Source organism: Cloeon dipterum, chromosome 1 (genome assembly GCF_949628265.1).
Source record: "Cloeon dipterum chromosome 1, ieCloDipt1.1, whole genome shotgun sequence".
Taxonomy (NCBI): Eukaryota; Metazoa; Arthropoda; class Insecta; order Ephemeroptera; family Baetidae; genus Cloeon; species Cloeon dipterum.
This window is the reverse complement of record NC_088786.1, coordinates 26618651-26637607: the sequence shown is the minus strand read 5'-3', so window position 1 is coordinate 26637607 and position 18957 is coordinate 26618651. Positions and strand designations below refer to the sequence as shown.

The 18957-nt window shown below is 39.7% G+C and overlaps 4 protein-coding genes across 8 annotated transcripts; 2 read left to right on the top strand and 2 right to left on the bottom strand.

The window, feature by feature from the left end:
- Positions 1–80: 80 nt before the first annotated feature.
- LOC135948252 (UV excision repair protein RAD23 homolog B-like) lies at positions 81–3023 on the top strand. Its single transcript, XM_065497454.1, has 5 exons — positions 81–289; positions 1037–1225; positions 1289–1588; positions 2179–2672; positions 2735–3023. The coding sequence occupies exons 2-5, from the start codon at positions 1058–1060 to the stop codon at positions 2829–2831; spliced, it is 1059 nt and encodes a 352-aa protein (XP_065353526.1). The 5' UTR covers positions 81–289; positions 1037–1057; the 3' UTR covers positions 2832–3023.
- Positions 3024–3065: 42 nt separating this feature from the next.
- On the bottom strand, positions 3066–7527 carry LOC135948245 (folliculin-interacting protein 2). The gene is made up of 11 exons (XM_065497440.1): positions 7181–7527; positions 6701–6917; positions 6457–6641; positions 6186–6403; positions 5942–6134; positions 5583–5882; positions 5409–5526; positions 4330–4965; positions 3606–3913; positions 3400–3544; positions 3066–3339 (listed from the first exon to the last, which is right to left on the bottom strand). Exons 1-11 carry the CDS (start codon positions 7270–7272, stop codon positions 3133–3135), a joined length of 2619 nt encoding a protein of 872 aa, XP_065353512.1. The 5' UTR covers positions 7273–7527; the 3' UTR covers positions 3066–3132.
- Positions 7528–8177: 650 nt separating this feature from the next.
- On the bottom strand, positions 8178–18182 carry UGP (UDP-glucose pyrophosphorylase). Of its 5 annotated transcripts, none has more exons than XM_065497449.1 (8): positions 18045–18182; positions 12120–12245; positions 11464–11754; positions 10361–10642; positions 10020–10305; positions 9822–9959; positions 9165–9436; positions 8178–9097 (listed from the first exon to the last, which is right to left on the bottom strand). In XM_065497449.1, the coding sequence occupies exons 1-8, from the start codon at positions 18045–18047 to the stop codon at positions 8990–8992; spliced, it is 1506 nt and encodes a 501-aa protein (XP_065353521.1). In that variant the 5' UTR covers positions 18048–18182; the 3' UTR covers positions 8178–8989. The 5 variants fall into 5 exon arrangements, with proteins under 5 accessions (XP_065353521.1, XP_065353519.1, XP_065353518.1 ...); XM_065497447.1 differs by lacking the exon at positions 18045–18182 and adding an exon at positions 17591–17865; XM_065497446.1 differs by lacking the exon at positions 18045–18182 and adding an exon at positions 15633–15765.
- On the top strand, positions 17234–18492 carry LOC135948258 (uncharacterized). Its single transcript, XM_065497463.1, has 2 exons — positions 17234–17393; positions 18069–18492. The coding sequence occupies exons 1-2, from the start codon at positions 17382–17384 to the stop codon at positions 18420–18422; spliced, it is 366 nt and encodes a 121-aa protein (XP_065353535.1). The 5' UTR covers positions 17234–17381; the 3' UTR covers positions 18423–18492.
- The last annotated feature ends 465 nt before the right edge of the window (positions 18493–18957 follow it).

Below are 18957 nucleotides of genomic sequence, written 5' to 3'. Positions count from 1 at the left end.
GCGTGGGCACGGCGGCAATAGAATGTTGGTCACGTGGTACAAACCGGTACAAACCCTCCCAGTGGCGTGTTGCGTGTTTCCTGCTGATCGATGATTACAAAGTGGCCGGTCACTCGTTGATGATCTTTCGAGGGATTGGATTGTTTGCGTTTTGCTTTCCGCGTAGGGAAGGAAGTTGTTCGCTTCACTCGAAGGCTTGGTGAAATTTGGCTTTTCTGCAGCGGTTTGGACGAAGTTTGAAGGTGCATTTGATGTACTTAAATTCTAGTAGCTGGTTCACCATCACCAGGTATTGTATATTTTTTGTAATTGCGTCATTTCGTCTGTTGCGTTTTGCCTTTAATGACATGTGTATGTTCATGCATGGGTGTTAATAATTCATCTGAATATTCACGTGGTAATATTTCATTATATATAAAGCCTCTCCACATATATTTCACTTTGAACGTGAATTTCAAATCTCAAAACGTCAATACTTTGCTACACATCATGCTTTAAACAGTGTTCAAACGTGAGAAGTTTAAAATTTCAAGAATTTTCAGGGTTAAGTTGCATTTCTTGATGAAGTGAAGATTAAGAAGGAATCCTTATTCTTGTTCGCTACTTATCCTTTATCGCTGCTCTTTTGACTTATTTTCATGCGTCTATCTACGTAAATTAAAATATGTAATAATAATCAGCTTTCCCAATCTACAATATTATTTTTTACTTTTGGATATAAAACTTCGCCCGGTCGCAGTAAAATTGCTCATCGCTCAACAATTTTGGGTGGGCATTTGCTTTTTGTAATTCATTTAATTACGCTGCAGGTAAATTATACATATATTTGTAATTAGTTGAATGAAGGAAACTGTCCTTGCGCTATCCTATTAGTAGATAATGCTGAAATATAAAATTAAACTTTTTTTATTTTATTTCTGTTTTTATTGTTGTGTTATAAAAGGAAATAAATATTATGTGACTGTCATCTACCTAAAAGCTTGTTTGTTCATTTCACGCTCCGAGTTGCATAATTTATTTTCAATTTTGCTTTCAGAAGAGTTTAATAGCAGCAAAAATGCTGATCACCGTGAAAAACCTGGAACAACAGACCTTTCAGGTCGACCTTGAATCAAGCTGCACAGTCAGAGATTTGAAAGATAGAATAGAAAAGGACAGGGGTGCAAGTTACGCTGCTTCGTCACAACGACTCATCTACTCTGGAAAGATCTTAGAAGATGGTCAAGTACATGATCAATTTTTATTTCAATTCATATCAAATATTAAAATCTCTCATCACTTTTATTAGGTGCTAAGCTCATTAGGCCTCGATGAGAAAAAGTTTATTGTCTGCTTGGTGACAAAAGCGAAAGCCCTAGAGTCCAGCGCCCCAGCCGCCCCCGCAGCTAGTGCCTCCCCTGCTGCCCCTGCAGCAGTTGCTACGAGTGCACCCGCTGCACCTGTGCAGCCAGCACTCCAGGCTGAACCTGTCGCTCCTGCAACTTCAGCTCCAGCAGCCCCTGCTGATGCTGAGTCAACTCTGCTTACTGGCCCAGCGTATGAGTCCATGGTTCAAAACATAGTGTCTATGGGCTATGACGAAGCACAGGTAACTTGTTTTTAAAAATTTAATTATGTTTCAAAGATAATCTTGATAATTTTATTTAACAATCGTTGAATTCTTTGATTCCTGAATTTTCTTACATTAAGGGAATCAAGAACAAATTCATAATTTGAATTGTTTTTTAAAAGCCTTACTTACAATATACATGTTTTGTGTCGTAACAGCAAAAATTATTCAAGTTTTAAGTAAGTGTTGCAAACAAAGCCTGTTTGATGTTGTTACTCAAAAGAATTATTCTTTTGACAATAAATCTCAATGTTTTGGTGAGCAGGAAGTTGAATAAAAGAAAACATGTCAGATCAAGGCATGTTTTTTTTTGTAATTATTATTGTATTTTATCTAACCTTTAAATTTATTATTGGACTAATCTTTGCAAATTAGTTAGCAATAGTTCTAGCAAGATTTGATTTCCTAATTTTTATTCCGAAGAATCAATACAGACCATTTTTCATGTTAATTTACAGGCATTTCGCCTTCTATAATTATCTTCCTGAAGAGGGTTCAGTGGTTTGAATATATTTGTTGCTTGTCGTCAGTGCAGATCTCGTTTTTAGTGTTGAAATTTCTTTCCTCAGGTGGTAGAGGCACTCAGGGCGTCGTTCAACAACCCCGACCGGGCTGTTGAGTATCTTATCAATGGCATTCCAGGCAACATTGACGAGCCCGTGGGAGCGCCAAGTGGAGCTGATCTTGTGATGAATGACGAGATTGTCGGAGGCGCCGCTGGGGAAATGGAAGGGGACGGCCAAGACCCTCTGGCCTTTCTGCGCACCCAGCCCCAGTTCCTGCAGATGCGGCAGGCCATCCGGCGGAATCCGCAGTTGCTGAACGCCGCCCTTCAGCAAATAGGCCACACAAACCCCGCCCTGCTTGACCTCATTTCCTCAAACCGAGAAGCTTTCATCCGCATGCTCAACGAACCTGGGGCTGGTGGAAACTCGCGTGCAGCTGCAGGTAGTGGATCCGAATCAGGCCGGTCTGGGACTGACGTGGGCGAAAGAATTGAGGGTCACACCATCCAGATAACGCCCCAGGACAAGGAAGCCATAGAAAGACTGAAGGATCTCGGGTTTGTTGCGCTCCCCTCATGAATCTTGAGTTACCAAATGACTTCTGTATCTAATGTTGCAGATTCCCAGAGCACCTTGTCGTGCAGGCTTACTTTGCTTGCGAAAAGAATGAAAACCTTGCAGCCAACTTCCTGCTGTCGCAGAACTTGGATGACTAAAGGACTTTCCAGAATGAATGCGGGTGGCTGAGCAGCCTGGGGGACCGTGTGCTTGATGATGCATTGAAGATTTTAAAGACAAAAAAGCTCACACCAACTTTGCTTTGGCTTCAAACAAATCTGTATGGGATTATACCTTAAGAAGCATTCGTAAAATTATGTTTAAATAAATGCAATATGCTTAATAAGGAAGTTTTCTTGATTTAATTTGCAAATTTGTGATACACGTATTAAATTTAGAAGCCATTTTATTGTGTTAAGGACATCAACTAAATATATAAAAACAAGTATGTGGTGCGAATCACTGAAAAGAAAGGCCGTAGCGTTGTGTGACCTCTGGCGTGTGAGTAGATGCCACTGCTAACAGTAGAGGCACATCGTTGGCCTCCAGGTTAAGTGCAGTTGTAAGTTGAGTCATTTCGCACAAATCGGTGGCTAAGAGCAGCTGAGCCAGCGCGTGGCTGTGAAGGCAGATTTCTCTCAATTTTGATTCGATGTGTTGAAGGCACTGGATAGAGTAAATTTACAACATTTCTAGGCTTTGATATAAAGTTATTCAGTAGCTTACGTATTCAGGTGGGGTGCCAAACTTCCACAAGTGATGCACGGATTCGAGCATGTCGGCAACCAGCTGAGACATTCCTTGACGCACGCCCAAATTGTTCGAATTCCTCTCTGCTATGTACGTGTGACTAGAAACAATCTGAACCTCCCTATCGAAATAGTACCAGGATTTAAAATACATACATATAGTTTGCAACCATCGTAACGTACCACTTATTCACATTTCCCAACACGCAAATCGCTTCAGCAACAGTCTCTTTTTCAAACAGTGGCTGGTAAGACGCCAGCATCAGGTCTCTTTTTAGTTTCTCCCTCCAGTCTGACAAATCTTGCGTACACGCTTGGACCACCAAGTCTGGATTGTAAGTCAAAGAAGAATATCCCATGAGTGAGGCGGCAAACCCATTGTAAGGTTGAGGAAGTCGGACTTCCGACGGAGGAATTGGAATCTCTAGCAAACGAGGGCCTTCCTGGTCTTCACTGAAATCGCCAACACACTCTACTGCACAGTCTTTTATCTGAAAATATTATTTTAAATCATAAAATAAAATACATTTATTAGAATTAGTAGAAGTTGGGTCATCAACGTTTCTAAATCGACTAAATTTTAGAGGTCTCCAGCCAGCCGCGATGCACCGCGACAGCTGGCTAATTTTTTGTGACTTAGGCTAAGTAAGCTGTTCCAGACGCTGGTAAATATTACAAGAAAATTCAAGAAATGCTGGAGAAAAAAATGATCTTTGGCCCATTGGTCTGTTAAGCACTATCAAAGTGTGTTTTTTTAATTTCGTCTGCGACGCCAGCAAAAATGCTTAGCCACCACCGGGCTTCAATAACGGCATGACCTTAAAAAAATTTCTTTGAGAAAGAAGTGTTGCTTGTGAAAATATGTAATTTTGGGGCGTATACCATCAATTATTCATAATTGACTTACCAATTCTGCGACGTATTTCTCCATTGTCCCGCTGCCACTGTCAGGAGAACTGTCTATCTTGTCATCATCACCAACCACAAAAACAACACCATGCTCTGCAAATTCTTCAGTCACCAGCTTGCTTTCCTCACTGGGGGCCGAATTTTGTTTCACCGCTTCCACTCTAGCTTGCTGCGGGCTTGACAAATTGTTCACATGCCACATGATAGCTTCAGCTGGCACTCGACACAGGCGAGACACCTTGTCTGATATGATGTCCACGTCCGATAAACTCGGGTATAGAGAGCTCACTGCACTGGCACCAGTATTTCTCCGCAGACCTAAAGATGGTTCCTGGCCCACAAGGGTGCATGTGCTTACCTCGGTGCCATTGGAGGCCAGCGGTTTGCTGCAATTGCTCTGCAGGAGCAAATCCTGCGAGCTATCATCGCTGTTCAGTCTTTCTTCGCAATTCTTGCTGACAGAACCACAGCGAATGAAGTACGAGAGCATCCGTACAAGGCGATTAAGTATGTCTGACTCACTGCCAGTAACTATTGTGCGCGCTACTCGCAATGGATGACCAAGGGCGCCCTTTAGGTCGCCGAACTGCGCCCACAACGCATTGTAAGGGTGGCACTTGGCAAGAGAATCCAACTGAAAGAAGATGGAGGTTTAATAATTTTATTAAGAAATTTCATAATAGTAAATTTAAATATCAATGAGATCTTTTTCCGTAAATATATGTTAAGCTACACCAGCCAAACTTTCAACTACATCCCACAGATAAAGAGCCAAATTAAACTTGAGAATGAGACCTAAATTTTTATTCATATTGTACACAGCCTACTGAGCTCTGAAGTTCACTGCTTTGGAAATTTCATGCACTCAAGAGACCAGTAAAACAACGTTTTACTCTTCAGATTCTTTTTAAAAAATTTGGTCCTATTAATTAGGAAACTTTGAAAGAGTCAGAAACTATTTGATCACATTTTTTCGACTCATGTGACAAAGTACTATCATCAGAGCACAACAAAAACATTAGTATGATTGTATAGCATGTCATGGAAAAGTTATCCTAAGATGTTAATTTTAAATACCATTTTGTTGGGAGAGCTGAGGTGCTGTCTATTCAAAGGTGGAGCGGTCCCAGGCAAAACTGTACTAACCCAACCAAGGTGGTACGTTAGGACGGCTGTGACTAGAGTGCTGACAAAACTGTAAATATTATATTCTTAGTCTTTAAAAATTAATAATTGAGTAGCACTACTTACAAATGAGCAGATTTTGTATCTAGAGAGGCAAGTAGAAGGCAAAGGTCGTTGAGGAATGTTTGAGCAAGGGACGTGTGGGCTTTTTCTGAAGAGGCAGTCATCAAACCCAGCCAAACTGGCCGGGGCAGCCGAGGGGACGAGAAGAGGTTGGCAACCGACTCCTGCAGCTCATCAGCACCTGCTTTCATTAGGTGGACGTAACGCTCTCTGTTGCAATACGCTTTCTCAACCACCGCGTGCATACGCCTAATAATACTATCCAACACTGGCATGTGATCAAAGAAAAAATCCTGCTGGTTCCTGGAATAAATACGTTGTTGCTTGAAGAATTTGTCAAGAAAAAAATAAACAATTCTTACTGGTCCAAATCCTCATTGCCAGAGAAGCGAACGACAACGGCCAAACCAAGTTTGCTCCTTTTCGCGTCCTTACTTGGGGAAAAATTGGGCAGTTCTTCGGCATTTTCCATGGAAGTTGCAACGTGTTTTAGAAACCGCCTTTGTAAACTGCTGAGACTACCGCTTGAGTGACTGGGGAGCCAGGATCCAACGCCTGCAATGAGTGGGTTGCAGTTGAAATTGACAAAACATGACTTGATGTTACTATTGAATGATGATTCTCGCGAGTCGGGCTGCGGCTCCCCGAGCGACCAGGAGTTGTTGTAGTTGCTGCCCAGGCTGGCCGACTTAAACGACGCTGCGCCGGAGAATCCACTGTCCCCCTCACTGGCTTTCTTGTCGAGGTTTGCCCCTTCCAAGCTAAGATTCATGACAATGGACTCTCCAAAGGAGACGCCAGAGGCACAACCAACAGAATCATCGCTGAAGGATTGATTTAAGTAAAAGAGCAAACGGAACTGCTTGTGACGACATACCTGTTCTTCTGCTGGGAGTGCTGGCTGGAAGCACTTGGTGATGGAAAGACTTTGGTGCACATGAGGCGGTGTGGATTCTGCAAACAGTGCATTTTCATGGAAGCACCTTGGAAGTTGAGGGGCACTGTCCCGAAAATCATGTCACTAATCGCGGCCAAATCGATGATTTCGGTGGGACGTGTGTACTGAAAAAGATATAAATTTCCCAGAGTTAAAATGAAATACAGGTTAGATCTGGCTTCACCTTATAGCCAAAGCCATTAGTAACTTCTACAAATACAGGATCAGTCTTCTTCGTTTCACTCCTCAGCAGCGAGGGAAATTTTCTGCTTACTTTGTTGGACTCTATGGCAATTTTCTGCACCGAGCTGGAGTCGAACAAAATCTTGCGTCGCCGTAGCTCGCACTCCCTAAAGAGCAACACCCTGACTTGATCTGGGCCAAAAGCAAAAGGCACCCAGCTGAAAAAAGTAAAATATGTCAGCATTAGGAAATTGCCAAATTCAAAATCGACGCTGAAATCTAGGTCAAAATGGTTACATTGTACAAATTCTAGGCCACGAAACTCTAAACTGTAAACATGCTAATAAATGTCAACGCACAAATCGTGGCAAATTTCTAACGTGTCAAGCGATGACACAGTTTCCAAAATTCGCATTGCCTAGTGCTCATCTTGCAACATCTCTGAGCCTAGTGGCAAACCCTCTAGAAATTGGCTTTTTACCTCTCGTCGGTATCATCGTTGCGGCCGAAAAGGGCGAAGTGGGGTCGGGATTTGCTCCTTTTGTTGGGGAAGAGCTTATTCAAGAGTGCCATCGCCCTACATCATGCCCTCAGTTTCGTCCACGCCATTGGGTCTCGATTGAATCCACGCACGATATCTAAAAGAGGCTTATTCTTGAGCTTTACGACTGTGTTTCGAATCCGTAAATAAAAGTCATGTGCTTCTTGAGGTCTCGAGCCAACAGCCTCTGCTTTTTCTAATCGCTCAAAATATTACCAACGGAGTCACATGGGTTGTGAGCTCGTCGGTCACATGATGTTTGTGATGTAAACAAAACGTATAACGCGTATTACTTTGCAGGCGCCTCTGTTTACTCCCATGGAGCGGCCGTGAACATAGAACATGCTAAGAAGTACTATAAGCACTCGTAGGAGGCGCGTCCGTCGCGGTTTTACCCTCTTTTCTGTTCTGCCTGTCTCTACTCAAGTTGATCATGAAGCAGTGGGGGTTTGTAACTCCTATGTTTCCTCGCACAAGGTGTGCAAAAAGAAGGTAAAGCTGTGACCAACGCGCCTCCTATGAGTGATTACAGTACTACTTCTTAGCTGGTCTATGTTCACGTCTGCTCTACAAGGATCTGCTGTGAGCAGCGAAACTCCGCCCTCTTCATCAATCTACTGAACTAAAGCTGAGACACACATCTTGCACGTACACACGTTCAGCCCTTTAAACATTTCCATTTGCACATTAACATGAGCTAAACTCAGAATTATTACCGCATATTACTTATATAAACGTTCTTAACAAAGTTAAAATTAACTTTGTTGGTACAATCAAATATTCCAATACTAATTATTTATTATTTATCATATTATAATACTATATTATAGCCTACAATTCTTTTGGAATATTAATTATTCATAAAATTTATTTACTATGGTGCGTATACTGCCAACTACATCCTTTAGTCATTACACGTCCCAGTAAAAACACAAAATTAACTTGTATCATTAATATCTCATTCTTTTTATTGCTATCCATCCAGTTCAAAATAACTCAATATGATTTAGTATTAGAATTTGAGCAGGCATTATAGTATTTGGTTAATTTTTACCGTCGCACTTCTCTGGCGTGTTTTGGAAATCATAAATATATTTATCGCAACTGTTCTTTTAATCAAATTCAAATCACTAATGGAACTGAAAATATAATATAATTAATATTGCTGTGTATATAATATACACATATATATTGTTAACAAATTTGCAGAAAACTATATTTTAGATTGCAAATTGAAAATCAGATTTCTCCTGTCGTGCCAACACAGATAAAACTTTTAATCACAAAAAAATACATCACCTGGTAAATATTTTAAAATCAGAAATTCTGAACAGTTGGATTCATTGCTTCATATAATTATTATGTTACCAAACATTACACGAATAATATGGGGAAAATCAAGGATACTATTTTTCATAGATCCAGAGTTGCCCCTAATAGTTGACAAACGCTGTTTCATGACTTGGCTCGTTTCTATCACATTAATACGCTCTCAGAACACAAATCGAAAAACACTCATTTTACTGATATTGCGAGTATTGATATTTAACAAAAGCAAAGCGTCAATTTTAAGAAAAATCAATGCAATTAGAAGTTGTGCTAAATTCATCTATACATTCTGTGATTTGTGCTGTGCACGTAAATATATATTCAGATTGCATCAAAAAATAAAATCGAAAAAGACAAAAACAAAGCAACAAATAAATGACTAAACAAATGGCACGAAATCAGTATGGATCGAGCTAAGCCTTAATGATCAAGGATTCTCAAATTGCCAGACACTATCTTGTTCTCAAGCAAAGCTCCTGCAGGGATGTCAATTCTGTCTCCGTGGTTCGCGATGATGATCACCGTACCCTGCAACACACATAGAGCGTCATGAACCACCATATATTAATGAACTTTTCCAGCACTTGATGTTTACCTTCAGTGAGACGCCCTTGCCAAAGGTGACGTCTCCAGACACTGTCAAATGGTCCAACTCCAGTAAGTCAGGAATGTCTGAGAACCTGCTGAGAAACTCCTTAACTTTTGCGAAGTGATTGTCTCCAAGTTTGACGAGAGGAGTGGTCTCAAACATCCTCTGGGGGCTCATCACAAGCGATCCATTTTTCAAGCTGTACAAGTTGCTCATCACCAACAACAAGTCAGATGTTTTCTTGACAGGCAGGAAACGGCTTCGAGGTACATTTATGCCTAAAAATTTGATCCGTTAGTTTGTTTGATTTTTAGGATTTTTAGATAGTAAAAAATTACATAAATGTGCGGTATTGGAAATTTTGTATTTGATTGCGAGTTAGCAATGAATCAAATTCAAAAATGTGCTAGGATATCTTTGAGAAAGAATTATTAAATTAATTTAACAGCTAGTAGAGTGGGCTGTTAATTACCTCCTTGCACATATTGCACATTTTATTAATTCATGCACTCATTGCAAATATTGAGAAAATTTAGTCAGAATAATTAATGTTATCTTTGTAAAAAAAATTCTTCCACTGGCTTTTAGAACAAATTATTTTCACAATTTCCCCTCTGAGCAGTATTCAATATTTAGATTACTAAATATTTAATCAAAACTCACCAAGTCCCCCTTCAAATGTCTTCATAGCTGCACCAACAGCAGTTTCAAGCTGGATGACGTTTAGGCCGTTGTTCAAAGTTTTGTTGTTGACAATTATCTCCATGTTCAAGTCACCCTTTTTAATGACCCGGTCAATGGCTGAAATTATAAATCCATTCAATCAGAGCAAAATTGGCATCATAGAACAGTGTTATTTACCGTCCAGTTTGACCCACAGGTTGTTGGTGTTGAAAAACTTAAACGTTTTGACAGATTTGAAATCGTCAACATGCTCTTTGGGAACTTGCGCGATTTCAAGCAGTCGCAACTTGCCCTCATACTGGATAAGTGTGCCTCCCTTGACGTCAGCTCTTGTTTTGTCTGTCACCTCCATGACAAACTCTGGGCTCTTGTTGTCCTCCGGGTTGAGCAGCAGATTGAGTATGTTCAGGTCCACCGTGGCACCCAAGTTGTCGATGTTGGAAATAAAACAATACTCTCGGCCCTGAGGAACAATTTTTTGTACATTCCAAACCGCTCAAAAAGACGTTTAAAAATACCTCATCCAAGAATTTCTTGAGTAGCCCGGAGTTGTAGAGACTCTCGTAGAAGTCGCCGTGGCCTGGTGGGTACCATGCCTCAATGTCCGATTCAACATTACAATTTTTGGCCACGGGCAGCAGAGATTCACGGTTAATTCTCGGGTAGCAGCTCTGGTTGAAGGTGTGGATGTCCACTTGCAGACCCTTGTACTTGCGGATCACCTTTTGCGTATCCTCGTCGGTGTTGAAGGAGTTCATGAGGACCAACGGTACGTTTGTTCGATATGTCTTATTTAAATGCTATAATAGAGGATTATAATACAAAAATTAGCATCACATTTGCTGGATATTTTTTTTACAATTTATGTAAATTATAATATCATACAGTTTTAAAATTTAGGAGGGTTGATTTATTATTTTTCGAACTAAAGAAAATTTTTAGTTTGTCAAATGATTGGAGTTTGGACCCTTGGCTTTGATTTCAAATCAAATATAGCTGATGTGCATTCCATGCCAAAATACTAAAAACAAAATAAACTCCAAACACTGTAACTTTTACTATTCTCAATTGTGGATTGCAAATTAAAAGAAATTCCTATAGCAGAATAGTACAGGAATAACTGAAATTTTAGATTAAAAAAACTTAAACATAAACTCACATATGTTTTCATCTCAAAGTGACTGTAAATTGTATCTATTGTGATTCTTCGCTTACTAGCATAATAATTGTACCATTTACTGGAATGTGTCAAAAAAAATTTAACATTATCCAAAAGTATCCTGTTTTAAGAAACGAAATTGTTATTGAATCGTACAACGACGGTTTCCAATAAATAAATAATAATAAAAATAATCTCATATTTATTCATTTGTTATCAATAAACTGAAGGGAAAAACCAAATCCAAAGTAAAATCAATAAAAGCTCTTCTTAACTAGTAAACACTGATTAACAGTACTTTCTAGATATATTAAAATAATGTAAAATTTGTTCTCTTAAGGGAAAAAGTTTTTTCTGGGTCAGACAGAGACAAAGTCTGTTTGGTCTGTGTCCTTGTGCAGTGTAGAAGGCACTACAATTTTCCTAAATAGAAACCACCCATAATTGAAATAAATATTTTACCTCGATCTGCTGGACAGTAAGGTCAAGGAAGGTGAGGTCGCTGCGGACAGCTATGACTGATTTCGGTCCTTGACAGCCCATGGAGGTGCCGAGACCACCGTTCAGCTTGACAACGACCAGTTTGGACAGCATTCTCTGCACCTGCTCAGCCGCCGGCTGCGACAGGGTGCTGTAGTTCTTGACAGCATTTTCCGGCAACCTTTCGATGCTTTCCCACTCAACAGATGGACCTTCCTCCTGCAGGAATCGCTGGTAGAGCCGCTGGAAGCCGTCAAATTCCTTCTGCTTTTGCTGCATGGTGAAGAAACAGTTGTTAAAATTCTTGTAAGCGCTTTTCAAAGTTTGTAGAGTTGAGTAATTCAACAATGGCGTGCAATCAACAAAGGATGAAATCCCTGTGTTGAAATTAAAGAACAACGTCCAAAATTATTTGGAAGGAATTTTCACGTCATTTTAAATTTATTCGTCGCAGTAAAAATCAAGATCATTGAAAAAATATTAAAAAAAATATTGAGTAGCATAGAATATCATTTTAATTTTAAACTTTGCAGTGTATCGAACTAAAAAACATTATAAAATCAGAATGATGGTCTTTAACTTTGAATTTTAAACAAAACAGTCCTCTGAAATGAAACAGAAATAGGGCCGAAAATTACCCATTTCTTTTCCTCAGGAGTGGTGGCGTGAAGCTTGTCCAGTTCCTGCGCCAGTTGAATTTGGGCATCCCTCTTGGTGAGCTCCTTGAATTCCCGGGACCCTGAGGGCGCTCGTTGGTGCCGAAGCTGCGATCACGGATACAAAAATTGTTAACGGCACTGCATGCAGCATGTGCAAACAAAATAAAACCTGCTCTAAGAAAGAGTTCATTGTGAAAAAAATGTAAAAAAGTCGACGAGTACGTCCAGAGCCGTGGCGCGTCTGCCACTCACTCAGACAACGATTCGCTGTATAGTGCCTGTTATCATAACATTTTCCACAGCGTCGTCTTATCAGAGAATGACTGCGAGAGAGTGTCTAGATTGATGGGTTGTGTGTAATAATTATTAAGCATCCGCTAATCCCGCAAGACGACCTTTGAATAACACGGTAATCACGCGAATAAAGTTGCATAATATATTTCATCTCTTATGTTTGTTTTTTCTCGCATCTAGTGCATGAGAATTTGATTCACGTCATTCAGCGAAGTACAAGCTAATAATAATTTGTAATTATTCAAAAGTTAATTGAACCGTTGTTGCAGCACTTGATAATAAATTAGATTGTGCGTGGTCACGTGGATGAGGAGATAAAAAATCTATTTCGGGTTAATAATTTGGGAACGTCATTAAGGGTTTAAAAAAGTTAACTTTATTCTTTAACAACTACTACTCTAATTAAACTGTCGAACGGGTTAAGGTGGATTAGTACTGAAAAATTCTGCAAAATAATTTTTACCTAAAATATTGCTCTGATAAATTGGGAAAGAGCTTAAATTTACCCAGGTTGCCATTTCAATTTCTGAGAAAGTCGGCTCCAAAGTTTGCATGCCAATCAAGCAGCGAGAACTGTCTCCTTATGAGAAAATAAATCATGATTTATTTCGCTACGAGGGAAATTTACGTCATAATGTGCAAAAACATTGGATAGATCGCGACGAGAGGAATCAAAATTAAGCAAACAAAATAAGTTAAGTTAAAATAACAACCGTTTAATTTTCCGAGAAATCCACCAGAATTTTTTGAACTGTTTCTCGGTGTCAATTTGATTTAAGCGCATTAATTAATTAGCTAACTATTCAAATTAATTTCAATTGTTGACCTCTATCAATCATGCGTTGTATGGAATATTTTTAATTTTTAAGGGAGTAGGAAACATATTGTTCGATATATCCACGGTGTATTTCGTCACTTTTAGCTAGATGTGGGTTCTTTATTACATCACCAAAAATTGGGCAACGAAATCGTAAAACTTCTGATGCAAAGCTATAGAGATTTTACCGTCTTGAATTAAATTGTAAAATATTCACGTATCATAAGAAAATCATAATATGGCACTTATTATGATTGTATCAAAAAGAGTGAGCCCACAAAAACCACTTCATCAAAAAGGAATCAATTTTTTTGAATGAAATTTGTCAGGAACCAAAAGCTAGTCTTAATGAATAAATGAGTGGAGTACTGCAGAGCAATCCAGCTCATTAACTCCATTCACAAAGATCGAGCATTCAACTGCAAAAAATTCAAGACAGGCACGCAGAAACGACAACACGCCTGAGTTGAAAAGATAATGCTGCATACACATTTTCAAGTGCACGGAAATCGCTATGAATACGTGTCAGTATGTTAGCTTCTGGTTAAAAATGTTGAAAGAAATCGCGAAGCTGGGCAAGAGGCCTGAGAGCACGAAAAGTGTCTCTGTGGTCCTAGCGCAGTTTCTGCCCGATTCGCCGCCAAGGTCGTTTGGCGAATGACCTGCGGGTCAGTGATTCGCGTCGCAAGATCGTCATCGGCCGTCTTATCTGCGCTTGACTCGACCTTGCATTGATAAAACTAACTTACTTTTTTATCGGCAACGCTTAACGTGTCCCCCGTCATCACGGTAGGAATCGGTGAAGATAAAATTGGTCCAAAATACGCGGAGATGATAAAGAGCACAAGAGCAGATCTAGCTTTTTGCTGGTGCTGGTGGTTCGCGCGCACGCCCACTTTTCGAGCCCGTGACCTTGCGCGCTCTGCAAGGTTAAATTCGGCGCCGGCTTCACACGTTGGCCGCTAGTGGCGCCATCCTAACCGCGAAAAACGCGACACGTCCTACCTGCCAAGCACTACATGTCTTCGCCCACGCAGGACTTTAAAAAAAGGATACCTAGTGTGCTACGGGTGGCGATTAAAAAGCGAAGAGCGCATTTTTTGTGAGGCGGAAAAGCGACATTTTAAACAAGAGCTATACACTCCAATTAAATGGTGGCAAGCAAAGAAAAACGTGTGCGCCTGCTGTCGATGCCAACTACAAAAATGTAATATTTTCTGTACATATTATAGGGGACTCACGCTCTCCGATCACTCACACTTCTCGCTCTGATGGGAAGAATCAATGTTCATGTGGCAAAGTTTTACTAATGATCAAAATATTAAGCACTATGTGTGTTATTATATGGTAGCGTAATCAATAATAATTTTGCAATCATTATCAAACTAGAAATATACCTTAAGAAAATCAAATCTCAAAATATTCATGTGCCTAGAAATTTTTTAACTTCATATCGGCTTTGAGACCAATTTAGTATCGTTTACCTCATTTTCCATTAAAAATTATTGTGGCGCTAATATTAATAACCAGACATAGCTGCGAAATTAAATTTGGGAAATAAGAAATAACACAGGTTAAAATAATTTGGGCCGACTTGAAAAAAATAAATTTGGAATTAAATATCACATCAACAAATTAACCGTTAGCTTTTATTAAATTTAAAGTTTTTAAGAAACTATAAAACTATGTATCACATATTATGATGATGCCAATTTACCAATTATGATGCAATAAAGTCCATTTCGTTTTGGATTGAAATTTATATGGAGCTACCCAGGCGTTTAGTAAAATGGCCCAGCAACTTCCTGCTTAACTATTGTCAACTGTCGCTTGCAGCTCTAAATCAAATAGACTTTGTTTCCGTCCAGAGCAGAGGTCAGAAATTATTACCAGAGAGGAGGAATAAATCTCATTGAGGCAGAAAAAGAAGCCAACAATAATTGAATAAGAAGTTGATCAGTTCTATACAAATAAAAAGGGCTCATTTAAATCACATTTAAAAAAAAGATAAAAAATTTTCCATAAAAATAAAGGTCTGTTACTATTACAGTTTTCTCACAACTTGAAATTTACCCAGATGAGTCCAGATAATGGCAAAAAAATCAGAATGATCCCTGACTACTTCAAATAGTCGGATTAAAAAATGAATATTTATTTACTATTATATTTTCTCGTTTTCATTATTATTTTGCTAACATTGACTTCACTTTTATAGCTTACAACAGTATTAATTAGTGTATAAAAATAGTAGAAATTTAATAGGTTGCTGAATTATGTGACCCTAAAATCGTTTTATTTTATAAACAAAGATATTCTCTATTTATTGTCTATAATGATCGCGTGCAGTAAATAGATTATGCAATTTGAGAAAACTGGCTTGCATTCATAGGCGTGTCCGTGTAAATCCACCTCATCCCAGGATAAATCACACGCCCGTATTAGGTGTCGTCAGAGCGCAGAGAGTGTGTGCTCTCAAGGGTCGTTGTCATTGAATCCTACTAAACCAGTCCGAATGTCTGTCCGACCGAGAGCGCGCAGCGAGAATGCACTTACTTGCAATCCACATTAAACATTGTTATCCTATGCTTACGGTGTACATAAACACACGCAGTAGTTCTTTGAAAATGCATACTGCTTGTCAACAACTCGGAAAATATTCACGCTCTCGTTCTCTCAACCAGGGCTGAGCTCAAGTTTATAAATTAATATTGCAAAAGTGCAGCGGTTTGAAGCGCACCCACGCGATTTATGGCTGTTCTCGGTTATTATGAGATTCAATTCTGCGTGATTGTATCGCCATTCGGTTGCAAATTTTGTACGAAACTCAACGACAAAAGTTCGGAAACTCGTTCACCTTGGAATCAGTGATGATGCGTGTGGAGCAGACTAGTTTTTATAGCATCTACTTAATTTGAACGAGGAAAAGAAAAGGCTAATTTGAGACTGTTGAAGCTATCAACATCCCAAAAAATGATTAGATTATTGGGTTTCAAATCAAATACAAAGTGGAAAATCATTAATGCATTAATGAACTACTAAAGATAATGCAAAATTCAAGGGGACGAATATTACAATTATCATTTCCTAATGACGTTAAGATTACGAAGAAAAATTAATTGCGCATCTTCACCTTTTCATTGTTTAAATTTAAAATTTCCCTAAACACACAGTCAAGTGCTTGATTAGGATTTTTAAAATTGATATACAGCAGTTTTAAAAATCTGGCATGATAAAGATCACTGAATATAAATACCACTCCTCATTTTTTTGTAATTATCTATGTGCTTTGTAATATATTCTTGTTTATTCGTCTATAGTCAATGTCAATGCCATAGAAGACTAAATTAGTGCAGCACACATGACACATTTATATCAGTTCAATAAATTTTTGTTTTGCGCATCTTTGCAGTGCTGCACATACCAGCAGCGCGAGTCACCACAGAAGCATTTAACTGCATGTTATTTGTATTGCGTTTTTCTCATTTATTCTTGTATAACAGTCAATACCGTAAAATTAAATGATAGTGCATGCAAGAATTAGCGATCTGAGCAAAATACTGCAAAAACGAAGTTATAAATCCGGGATGAAAACGCTGAATCACTATTCATGCAAAACTCGATAAATTTCGCACTCAAGATAAAGAGTTCTATTACAATATATCTCAATAAGCTTCACATTATTTCCCATCAGTAGAATTTAATAGCGTATAAACATTACATCATTTGCTGCCAGCCTCTGGAGATCCAGGAAGCAATGCGTTCGCTATTAAGCACTCAAAACAAATTGCATGGCTTGTCAATTAATTTTTTCTGTGGGTGATTTTGACTGCCGGCACAACCCTCCTCTTTTTCTGCAAACTTTCGCTTTTTACTGTCTGTCGTTTCGCGTGATGCGGCCGCAGCGTCTCGTCGCGTTTAGAAGCGTCGATCGCGACCTTGATGGTCCAGCAGGTGTAGGAAACCAGTGCGCGGCGAGAGAAAGAGAGACGCCAAGGCCGATCGCGATTTTGTCCAGATCAGGTAAGCTAGGGGGGCTGGGCGCGGTCCACACGCGGGTCCAGGTATAAAACGGCCGGCCCCCCAACCCCCAGCACCAGTCTCTGATCAACCACGGACTAAAACCACTCATCATGAATACTCTTGTAAGTATAGTGCCTTCTCAATAATTCATTTTCCTAGTTCGCTGTAGCGTGCGACTGAACTCAAAAGAGATAAATCACGACCACTCTTACAAAACGGCATTCCGCTAGCGCTGCTGCCTTAAAATTTACGACTGATAGTATCGTTTTGAAATTGTTAAGATTTTCAATTGTCAAAGAATGTAGCAAAAAGAGCCTACCTTTTTCATGGCACAGCGGGTTCACTCTAACTGACTGTGTATCTCGGAAAATCGTAAATGAAGCTCTACATGTTCACCTGACACACTTGTATGATTTCACTTCAGTCAGTCTTCATTTAAAAAGGGGCTCCCAAATTTTTGTGAATGCATTCTGCTTTTTTTACAAAATAGAACTTAAACATTTCGCGAAATCTCAAAAAGGTTCCTATTGAAATTTACAGTAATTTTCAATCGCTTTTGAATCATTTTCACTTTAAAAATCGTGATATACATTCACTAAATTATTTTTAATTCTAAAAAAATATCAGGTGTAAATTAAAATTAAAAAAAAAACTTTAAAACTGTGCAGAAAGTACCTGATTTTGTGCTCGGGCGTCGTCTAATAGGGAAAAGTTGGAAATTGCGAGCGCCATGGCAAGGAAAAGCAAGCGCTCAGCTGACGGTAATAACTCACCATGGTTTGCGTTGGTGCTCACAGGTCGTTCTGTCTGCCCTGCTGGCTTGCGCCGCTGCTGCCCCCGGAGCCCTGCTTGGCGCCCCCCTCCTGCCCAAGGTGAACGTGGCCCCCGCTGAGGTGACCGTGGTCAAGCAACAGGTGCCCGTCGTCCAGCACGAGTATGTGCAGCGCGATGTCCCTGTGCCCTACCCCGTCGTCCGCCACGAGGTGGTCCAGCCTGCCCCCATCGCCGTGCCCGTGGCCGCCGCCCCCTCCTACATCGCTGCCCCCACCGTTTACGCCGCTCAGCACCTCTCATACGCCGCCAGCCCCCTCGCCTATGCCGCCAACCCCATCGCCTATGCCGCCAACCCCGCCATCGTCAGGGCTTGGTAATTTATCGCTATAGATAGAATGATTGTAAACGAGAAAAGTCTGCTGCAAAAATAAATTATGAGAAATTGTAGACACCTTTGCCTTATTTCTGCCTCTCCTCTCGTTCAAATACGACGCATTTCGCACCTCCTCCCTTTTTGTTTGAACTACTAATAGAGATTGGGCTCAACACACCTTTTAGCTCTGCTAGAAATATTTTATAAATTTCTCGAAATATTTCTCAATGTTTACCGAAATAGTTGAATAATTGAAATAATTGTCACACAAATTGGATTGTATTTTTTTTTAATTTTTCCTCCTCTAAAAATTAGAGAATATATATACTTTTTTAATATTTTTTTGACTCTGCAAAATCAAAACCGTTTCTATCTATCCTATGACCTTTCTTGTTCTAATCAGAGCAATTTAATGTGTACAGCCAGGCAATAAGTGATTTCAAGTTTTCCTCGTCTCGCTGCAGCCGGCCTCAGAAATTGTCGGTCGTTACCTCCTCTCCTCACCTTGAACTGGCGCCTCGCTCTGCGAAATTCTCACA